Raw genomic sequence first — 10,309 nt, forward strand, 5'->3', positions numbered from 1 at the left:
CATTAGATTAGGAGGATGTTCAAAAACCCCTCAAACTATTAGAGCCCCCAGTATTTTATTGTATCAATGTATCTATGTGCTTCGGGGTCCACTACAATATGCACAAGTGAAGGAACCAACCCAAAGCATCAAAGTATGCGTTGCAAATATGAAAAAAGAAAAAAACTTGCAACTAGTTCAACTTTGCATCTGTTTGTTTGTAATATAAAGGGTATAAAAATGATACAAGATACAACGTTTTGCATTTTACATATCTATATTTGTATTCCTTCCAAACTGAGCCTATAATTCACTCTTATGTTATACAAAATTTTCATTTCATTTATACTCATTAGCAATGTAAATTTTGTATCCCTAAAACTGATGCAAAATCAGCATCACATCTGTAGCTGAATTCTATCTCATATAAAGTAGGGGTTATATCATCTTGCTTCCTACCTCACTTTCAAACAAGTAACTGTCCTATCTCCATTCTCTTTTGTAAAGTGGGGATTATATTTCATTTTAATCCCTATTTTATTTCTCGGAAACAAACAAGACAAAATTAAATCCAAAACAAAAGTAAGCCCGTTCTCAACCTATTTGCATTAACATCAATGCAAATGAAATCCGCACTGCAATATTCAAACTAAGCCTAAAAGATTTCTACCTCTCACTTGGGTCACATGTTATCAGCTTCTACTGGATTTCTATTATAAATATTAAATAACTAGCTTTCGGTGCATTGTTTGGTACTTGCCATTGAGTGGCCAAGTCACATCTATCCAAGCTACTAGTCTCTTCCCACCACCAAGGGAAAGGTGGCAACGGGGACCAACAGTCCTTACCTAGCTACTTTGCCAGTTGAGAAAGTTCTCTTTTCAAAGCAACCATATCTATTTGAGTAGAGCAATAATCTCATTCTAGAATTGGGTTTATTTCTATGGTGCATGGCACCAAGAGGATGGAACATGGAAGGCTAATAATGAAAAACAACAGGTGATGTAGCAGCTTGATCAGAAATCACCACAATCTTCTTGACCACTCCATACATTACATGGAGTTCTAGCAGGATCTCTTCTATAAGAAGTTAGTTATTTACTGTTTTAAGAAGGCTTAACATGTAGGCTGCCTCCACCGCAATAGAAGCAAATAAGTATTCAATGTAGCTTGTTTATTTTTTGGTAGAATTGGGGAAGAGTCACTTGTCCCTTCATCAATTGAGAATTCCTTTGCTTCCAAGACTCGTGATCTCGTACCAAACTAGACATGTAGCATGAGGGTAAGATTGCTTTTCCTTGTGATATGATCTGATATGAATTTGATGCTATATCATAGTAGAGCGACAAAAGAGGTAATGGGCATTTTGCATTCATGGTGCAAAGCTAGAAGCCTAAAATTAGGTGTTGATTAGGTAGAGAGATGAAAAATGCTCGAGAACTCATATGAACACCAATCTGGTTAAGGTTGTGTTTGGGATTTTTTTTTGGCCTAAATGGGCTTATGAGAAAACCACTTTTTGAAATGGGCTTTTTTCAAAAGCATTTTTTGTTTAAAATAGTTTCTTGCAAACTTAAAAAGGTAAATGGAATTTTTCTGCCTTCTCAAACAGTTTATTTATTTTTGATTTGTAACAATATTTTCGAATCAGAATTATAACAAATTAAAAAGGTTGTTTACATTGCTAGACCGGCTGGCAAGGATAAAACAAAGCTAGCTCGAATTTAAAATGTATATGAAAATCGGTTAATTTCAGTTCCGTGGCAATGTGGCTGGCATTGACAAGGGAGACCTCTACTTTATGGGTGGCTGATCAAAACATTTATATCTGGTGGGACCATGCACAATCCTAGCACATGGCAACCAACCGACAAAATTGCACGGCTGAAATTGAGCAGAGACAAGTGGATCCAAATAAGGGTCGAGTAGACGAGTACATACTCAAAATGGTGTGTTCCCTGTTTTGGGTCCAAACCTCACAGAGACTGAGGATGATATAAAGAAGGGGTTTTTATTGTTCAGTCAACCCCCAATAAATCTTAGCTCTATTATGACAGTTGCATAGGTGTTAACTTGGAATTGATGCAAATATACTGAATATTATAGATGGAGTATTTACAATTTTGAATTGTTATAAGTCTGCTGAGGTGGAGTGCAGTATAGTTTTTAATATAAAGAGTGAGTCCAAAGAATCCACATATGGGTTCGAGTTGGGAACTTTATATCTAAGTTGCAGAGCTACCAAATTTTTGACTTTGCAGGAGCAATGACAAAAGAGGTTTCACGTGGAAGCTCTACCATCCCTGTCAATGGCTTGGGCGGTATGATATGAGAGGTGGCCGGCTGGCTGGGTCTATTGAAGACAAAACTTTCTTTCTTTCCCGTACTGCCAGACATAATTTGTTTTGAATGGTTCTAGTTCTACTGTGGGTCCAATCCAGAAGGCAAATCTCTTGGGATATATTTTCTCTGCACGTCGATGAAATTCCTTGGCTTTTCTTTTAAGCCTTTTCATTAACTCTTCAGTCCTCAGTCCTCAGTCTCACACACATCCATCATCCATGCATGTTAGGTTGCTTGAATGCTTTGATTCTAAAGTCTAAACACATTTAATGCTAATAGTATGATCATACTAAAAAGGAAAAACTTTGGCTGTTTATGTTGGATTATGCTGTATCAATGGCATACGCGGCCCCACTGCAGGCAGTGACCAGATTTGTACAGCCTCCATCATGGAGGCACTACGCATCCAGATTCAACACAGGCCTCTCTTCTTTTCTTGCTTCTAATTTCTAAAACCAGAGTATATACTATACAGAAGAAAATTTTACGAGTAGGAGAGAGGTAGGGAGGTGATTATGGCGATGAGATAATGGGTACATATGCAAACCAAGATTTTTGAAATGAAATCTAGGAGACAAAAACAATTTCGGTTTTTCAGCACTAGAGAGTCGGTCGAGGAGAGAAGGAGAGAGTGGAGCGAGGATTTGGGCAACAAATGAGAAGGGAAAAGATTCGATTAAGTGCTTGGATTTTCGTGGTTTGAAAAGGCGTTTTTCCGGGCTAATTTCTCTCTCAGACAGGCAAAATTTGGAGATTCAGGTCCTGGAGCTCCCGTTACTCTCTCTCTCTCTCTCTGAAACTTGGGTGGGCTTCTTTTCCTATAAGTAGCCGATATTGACTCCAGCACCTGCGAGATTTTCGGTCTTAGAATGGGGGATTCTGTTTCTCTTTACTCGTGTTCTTTTTTTCTTTTGTACGGTATCTTCTCTCTTCCTTGTTGAAACTTCATCTCAAAAGTTCGGATTTTGGGTTCTGAATTCTTTTCATCCTCTTTTCTCAATTTTGCTTCTGGGCATCTTCTTTTTGAATTTTGTTTCTGGGTCTCATTGGTGGGTTACATGGAAGGAAAGAAGAATGGTACAAGAAGAACAGTATCAGAGGTGGTGTAGCAATAGCAGCAGCGGTGGTGGTGGCAGTGGAAGTAGATCTACAAAGAAGCTGAAACAGAAAAAGATCCCACAAAGAGGACTCGGCGTTGCCCAGCTAGAGAAGATCCGATTGGAAGAGCAGCAGAAGAAGGACGCGGCATCAGTGGCAGTTGTGCCATCGTCGCCGTGCATCGTCATTCCCCTCCTTCTTCACAACCCTTATCACTCACAATCTTCTGTACCCTTTCCACCACCTCCAGTTGATCTCTCTTCATCCAGTTCTCTGTTCAGACCAGTTGCTCCCCCTATTCCGATCTCTACCCATGATCTCTTTGTTCCACCTCCACCGAATCCAACACCACCACCACTTCATGGTCTTCCCAGTAGCCCTCTAGGCGCTGCAGGGGGAGTTTTCTCTGCGCTTGGTGATTTGGCCGTCACAGGTGCAGGAGATGCTTATCTTCAGTCCATTTGGAATTCTCATGAACTTAGTGAAGGTTCTAAATTGGACCCAGGTTTCACATTTCGCAGCCGTTTACAGAATGACAACACAATTTGGCTTCCCCCAGTTATCGCACACAGTAAACAACCTCAACAACAGCATTCTTCATCATCAATGGTGGGCAACTAAGCAGTTCTAGTGTTATTTCGTTGATTTTATAATCTTAGATGGGGAATCTTAGACTATGGTATTTGCAGGTGAATGCTGCCTCGGTGACTTCATCATCCTCTGGAGTAAATCTTCAGATGGAGCCCCCTTCAAACCAAAGCTATTATAGCAACTATATACAACTACTTTGGCCTGAAGAGAAGGTATGTCTAACCATCCGCTATTGGATATCATAAATGATTGATTTTTCCACTGTTAATTAGCTTTGTCTGTAACATCTTGTTTTATGAGGCTCTCTTTGTTTCAACGTAAAATGGAGGGATTTCTGTTTTTTTTTTTTTTTTTTTTTTTTTTTTTTTTTTTTCAGGTTGAATTATTTGATCTATATCTTTGCTCATTTTGTGATGAACTTTGATTGATTTATGTATCTGATATTTAGCATTTACATCAAGATAAATCAAAAGGGGAGGAAAAATTTCAGTCTGAAAAATTTTACAACAAGCAAAAAACAACTAGAACCAAAAAATGTGGATATTTTGTTTTTGGTTTCTTTTCTGACAGTGAATTTGGTTACAATGTAGTAAAGATGGTTGGCATAAAACGGTCGTGGCCATTCTCTGTGGACAACCCATCTGTTCCTTCCTTCCATTACAGATATCCTTCGTTAGGTACTCCCATTTGCAGACCAGAAGAATCATCTTCATGTGGGAATGGTGGCATGTTCAATTATGAACAGGGAAATGCAATAGTCAGGTACTCAGGTTGGCCTAGTTTCTACTTGTTGTTTCTTATGTTGTGTTTGCCAAAATCTTAGTAGTTGATTAAGACTGCTTTGGCTCCATTTATCAGAAGGATTCCTTTGGGATCGATAACAACCCATGTTGATTGGAGGAGAGGCATGACAGAGCTCAACCATAAAAGAGGCATCCAAGAGAATGGTGCTCAGCTTGAGGGTGATTTTCTCACCTTGGGTCTTTCTGCAACTAGTTCATCATCTTCAATGGTTTCCAAATCTAAACAACCATTGGATTTCCTGGGTCTCCATTACCGGGACTTAACAGAATTCGATTTGTTTCCAATTCAAGTAAGATAGAACAACAGATCGATCTAATTTTTCCACATTCACGAATCACGATCTAATTCTGGTATTTATAACATTTGGGTATGTGTTTTGTGTGTGTAGGGAAGCATAGAACAACAGCCCTTCTACAGCTTCTTGCCCCCAAAGGGACAGGTTGGTCGAGCGGCCCTAAGCACAGACGACCAAAGTGGTGAAGCAGGTGATAGTGTTGATCTCAACTTAAAACTCTAGGCTTGGACTTGGAAGAGGTTATGGTCAGGATTCAGTAACGTGATTTTTTCTCTTTCTTTAATGCGCGGGCTCTGGACTGCATCTCTGAGAGAGCTTATACGAAGAAGGTCCTTTGCAAGTGGGAACAAAATGTATAAACCAGAACGGACCCATGTGTGCTGAGTTTGTTTAACCAAGTTTGTTTGCTGTGCTCATCTAATCATCTTCTTGTTTTGTTATGTAAATTGCACATTAGTACCTGTTACCGCACGGATTGGCGGGGGCAACTAGGTAAATTCACTCTCCAGGTTCCGAATGTTGGCTGAAGACTTTGAGACCTCGGGAGAGGTGAGCCGAAGTCGAGGACCGTAGGCCAAGGCGAGGTACCCCCTTTGAGGGCCGTGGTTGCTGAGGATTGTAGGCTGAGGCGAGGTCCCTGGTGACCAGAGATACTGCAAGAGGGGGAATGTCAGAGGCCTCGGACAGGTACTTGAGGCAGAGGCTCTGACGCTCAAGTTAGTACGAGATGTAAAGTAGGAGAGGGTGCAAGCGAGGTCTTGGTGATAGTCCTCGGATGCACCAGATCTCCTAGAGTAAATGCTAAGGAGGCAAGGTGGGTGTAGGGAGTAAACAAGTAAGCTGAGTTAGGATTTTCTGTTCCAGATCCCCTTTAAGGGGGAGTTACCTCTTATTTATACTTGAGTGTGCTAGAGGTAGGTGAAGATGAACGCCCTGGATGAGAGCCGTACGAGGTTAGGCAGCAGGCCCTGGTAGGTATGTCTGACTGTCATGTGGTTGGCTCTGTATGAAGGCAACAAGGCTCCCTCCTGCTGTGGCTGACACTATCAGACGTTAGTGGGCTGGAATTCCCAACTTGCGATGGTCTGGGCCAAGCTAACCCACATCATTTGCCCCCACTCCCGAGGCCGATGTGAGACCTTGGTTTCAGTTGGCAATAAGGGTAGCAGTAGAGGTAAGACATTGGCTTTACTTGTTGGGAGTAGTGGTTGTTATACCTTCGTAATCGTTAGTCGACGGGTGTCCTGCAGTGGCATCATTTTCGTTGTGTGCATCATCCCTCTTTGGTTTGGGAATGCGTGTGCTGTGAATGCCTCGGTTTGGTGGAGGTGTCCCGTATCATGCACGGGTAGGCCACATTAGGGGGACGATTATTCCAGTAGTCATGAGTTAGCCAGGTTAAGCAGTTCGCTTGGTGGTTCACGATGGGTGGGCCTTGCGATTTTCTCAGCGGGCTGCCACAGGCAATTTTTGCAGTTCACCCGGTGTCATTTTGTCTTCTGAGGGCTGTGCTAGGAGGTGCAGTGGAACTGGTTCTTAGAAATGGAGGACTCCTACATTCGTTGGATTTGTGTCAATCTAAACTATTGCTTTGGGCGTTGTTTTGTCTTATGAGGCCAAGCGCTAGGTGGCGCATTACAGTTGAACAGTGGGAGCGGATTCGTCTCCGCCATCAGATTCAGAGAGATCCAGGCCGTCCATTTACTTTTAGATAGGGACCTTGGTGGTGATTTTCTCTTTCATTTGAACTTAGACGCCCTTGCTCTCAAGTGAAAGCACCTCCCCAACTCTTAATTCTCCAGGACTTTCCTATTTTTTCCTCTTTTTGGGACATTTCACCCTCTCTTAGGTAATCAAATATGTCGTTTTTAGATTTTGACCCAGAATGCCATGAACTCCCGAACATCTTGCGAGGGAGTTCTCCTGCAACCCCTCTCCCTTGTCTTCCCTGGGTTCCTTAGCCGTAGCATCCCTTCGCCAGGAGGTGGCCATCTTTAGGGAATGGTTAACCTCGGGGGGTGCCGAGGGTAGTCATCGGGGGAATGACTCTCCCCATGAAAGCACCGCCTCCGCGTCGCTGAGGGAGCTCGAGGGATCTTCTCTCTTTGGGGTTGATGTTGTGGAACTCGTTGCCGGAGCAATGGGAGGGAGTGTTGCTCGAAGGGTGGCTAACAGTAGTGTCCCGCGTTTAGAGTTTGATAGCTCCTTGGACGTGTGCTAGGTTAGATCCCTGGCAAGGAGATTCCACATACCTTAGTCTTTTGACCTGAGGGTCCCCGATGTGGGTGATCGGCCGTGGACCCTCGAGGAGGGGAAATCTGTGTCTACCAGCATTTTCTGGAGTTTGGCCTTAGGTTTCCCTTCCCTTAATCTACAAGTTGTTGGAGATGACATCACTATTAGTCAGCTCGTACCCAATGCCCTTAGGATCACCATGGTAATGATGGTGTGGGCTAGGCTCAGGGGCGTGGAGTTGACGTTTAGGCTGTTCTGTGCCATGTTCGCGCTGAGGAAGCACGCTGCCGAGGCCAACATGTATTACTTCCACCCGAGAAGGGAGAAGCCTGTGCATAACCCCTTGTCTGTCCATGGGTGGAGGATAAGTTCTACGTTTCCTACCATGAGGACTAGTGGTTCAGGTCCGACTAGGGAGATGCCTGTGTCATCGTCGAGAGATGTCCCCCACAGCTCCGAGACGAAGAGGCTACAGCTGTAGCTCATCTAATTGTGATGGGGACATTCCAGGCAAAGCCGTTGGTGGAGGAGGAGGTCCCCCTAGTTTTCACTAGGATTAGCCCAGCCCCCCTCGGTAGGAGAGGTTTTGTGGTGAGTGCCTCTTCCACGTTCTTTTCTTTTTCACTTTAATGTACTAAATGTTTTCCTTTGTTGTTTCACAAAAGTGACAATGGATGTCAAGTAGCGTTTGTTGGAGAAGGCCCAGGCGAAGCAAGCCAGAGGGCAAACGCCAAAGAGGCCTGATGCTGAAGCTGCTCCCTGCCCCGACGAAGGGGGGAAATCCGCAAGTCCCCACCAAGCAGAAGTAGCTGGTGGTGGCACCCCAAGAAGTCACTGGTGGGGTGAAGAGGCCCTCGGAGGGGGCCAAAAAGTTTACAGAGGCGCCAAAGAAGTCCACAAATGGGCCCAAGGTGGGTAAGAAGAGGCCCGTAGTAGACACATTGAGGGAGGAGCCACTGCAAACGGTGGCCAACACTGACAAGCAGGTCGAGGAGGTAGTGTGGAGGTCCACGCTTAGGGAGCACCCATTCGGGCCTTCATCAGCCCCTCCATCAGTATAGGGGCTCCTCGATAGAGCTGAGGGGGTCGGGAAGATCTTTCGGCCACAATGGTAGCTCCGTGAGGGAGGCTCCATTCAAGACGAGAAGGTCAGTCAGGAGCTGGTGAGCGGGGTCATCTTGCAGAGGGATCGTTACCGTCTATTCCTAAGTGACCCCAAGGCGATCTATGATGAAGGCCTGTATCACTTGGCTAAGGTAAAATGTTCTTCGGTTTCATGTTTTCTTCTCTCCCTACCCTTTTGTTTGCTAACTGGTTTTGATGTAGGCCTATCTGCACTTTGTCGGTTTGGGGGACTGAACAAGACTGGCCATGTCTCGCATTGATAAGGCAGAGAAGGAGAAGAAGTCCACTGAGGAGAAGCTCTAGAAGGAATGGAAGAAGTTCCAGAAGGTATCTACTGCTGCCGAAGACAAGTACCAGAAATTCTGAAAGGCGCTCCTGCATGAGCAATCCGTTTGGGAGCACCTCGAGGCTTAGCTGAAGGTGGCATGGCAAGAGCTCTCCAAAGAGCAGATAGAGCGGGTTCGATTGGAAAGCATCGTCACAGAAGCGGAGAGACGGGTAGGTAGGCAGAGGCGAAAGCTTTCGAAGTCCTAGCCTCAGCAAAATAGTCAAAGAAGCCAGCGACCAAGGTGGTGTAGGTGTACAAGAAGTCCTCCAACTACCTAGGCATTAGCGGAGTAGGCTTCGTCGTCTTACCTCGACGGTATTGAAGATACCAAGAAGGTGCTCCTATTGGTGCTACCAGATTTTGACATCAAGGGGCTGCAAGTGATCCCTGATGCTCCTACCAAGGCTCAACCGATCGAAGACTCCATTACCCCTCTTGCCAATGACGAGGCATAGGCATAGATTTCCCCCTTTTTTTGTTGTATACTTTGCTGTTTGTTTTTCTTCTTTTTCTTTTTGTGAACGCAATATAAAACTTTTGTAAAGGCTATACAAAACCAAGATTGAGTAATGAATGAAGCCATTTTTTATATCTATTATGCTCTGTGCATGTTGTCTCTTCCCCTTTCTTTCTCTTCTCGTTTTCTTTTTTGTGTGTGGGAGGTCCTTGCCCCTTCAAACAATCAAGACTACGATATACAAGGCACACACAATTCATTTGTAGTACTTGTTTATTTGCACGCTTCCTTTAAGTAATTGGGACATTGGGAGCTGAGGTGGAGTCACACGTCCGAAGTGGGGCTCACCTAGCTCCCAAATCCTTTGTGTTAACTTAGGCAAGGTCGAAGGGACCTGGCACCATGGCCGAGGTCTAGGGTCGAGGTATGCCACCGAGGTACTTGGGTGGATGAAGAGCCAAAGGTGTAGCAACACCATCGGGGTGCAATTCTCCTGACTCGTTCTTACCAAGTGATTTTTCGAGGGAAGCCGAGGCGTCCCACCGACAAAGCTGAGGGCTCTTTCTCGCTATTTTCTTTGCACTAAGTGCGGATAGCCAAGGGGGTCACCACCCTCTAAGGTGACGAGGCATAACAGGCCTTTCGCCCTAGTGTGTATGTCCTGGGTGAGGTTCTGTTTTCCGCAATGGACTGCGTCGAGGGTTCGTCCTTCGGAAGAGGGCTTCCCGCGTTGATAGGTCCCGAGGCTACGGGTCATTTTGAACTTAGGATTCATTCGTTCGATCATCCAAGGTGAAGAGGAACCTTACTTCATTCATTCATTACTTCATCAAAAAATTACATTCATCTATAGTACATCTGGAGGTTCTCTAAGTTCCACGTCCAAGGGGCGGGTCTTCCATCTAGATTTTTCAACCGAAATGTGTCAAGGCCGAGAGCTTGCTTAATCTCGTAGCGGCTCGGCTTTTCCACTCTAGGTTCGGGGACCATGATCTTCCTGAGAACAAGGTCTCCCTCTCTGTAGTGCCTTTCTTTCATCCTTGTCATTCTCAGC

At 44.6% G+C, this 10,309-nt stretch overlaps 1 protein-coding gene across 4 annotated transcripts; it reads left to right on the forward strand.

Annotated features, from left to right (window-relative positions):
* Window positions 1-2,722: 2,722 nt before the first annotated feature.
* Window positions 2,723-9,393, forward strand: LOC148873829 (uncharacterized). 4 transcript variants are annotated; one of them, XM_088980572.1, is made up of 5 exons: window positions 2,723-4,029; window positions 4,110-4,223; window positions 4,607-4,773; window positions 4,870-5,104; window positions 5,204-9,393. In XM_088980572.1, the coding sequence occupies exons 1-5, from the start codon at window positions 3,397-3,399 to the stop codon at window positions 5,330-5,332; spliced, it is 1,278 nt and encodes a 425-aa protein (XP_088836698.1). In that variant the 5' UTR covers window positions 2,723-3,396; the 3' UTR covers window positions 5,333-9,393. The 4 variants fall into 4 exon arrangements, with proteins under 4 accessions (XP_088836698.1, XP_088836711.1, XP_088836705.1 ...); XM_088980585.1 differs by having other exon boundaries at window positions 2,875-4,029; window positions 4,870-4,973; window positions 5,204-5,531; XM_088980579.1 differs by having other exon boundaries at window positions 2,875-4,029; window positions 4,873-5,104; window positions 5,204-5,531.
* The last annotated feature ends 916 nt before the right edge of the window (window positions 9,394-10,309 follow it).

This window comes from Nelumbo lutea, chromosome 1 (assembly GCF_056320005.1).
Source record: "Nelumbo lutea isolate HS-2025 chromosome 1, American lotus-T2T, whole genome shotgun sequence".
NCBI lineage: Eukaryota > Viridiplantae > Streptophyta > Magnoliopsida > Proteales > Nelumbonaceae > Nelumbo > Nelumbo lutea.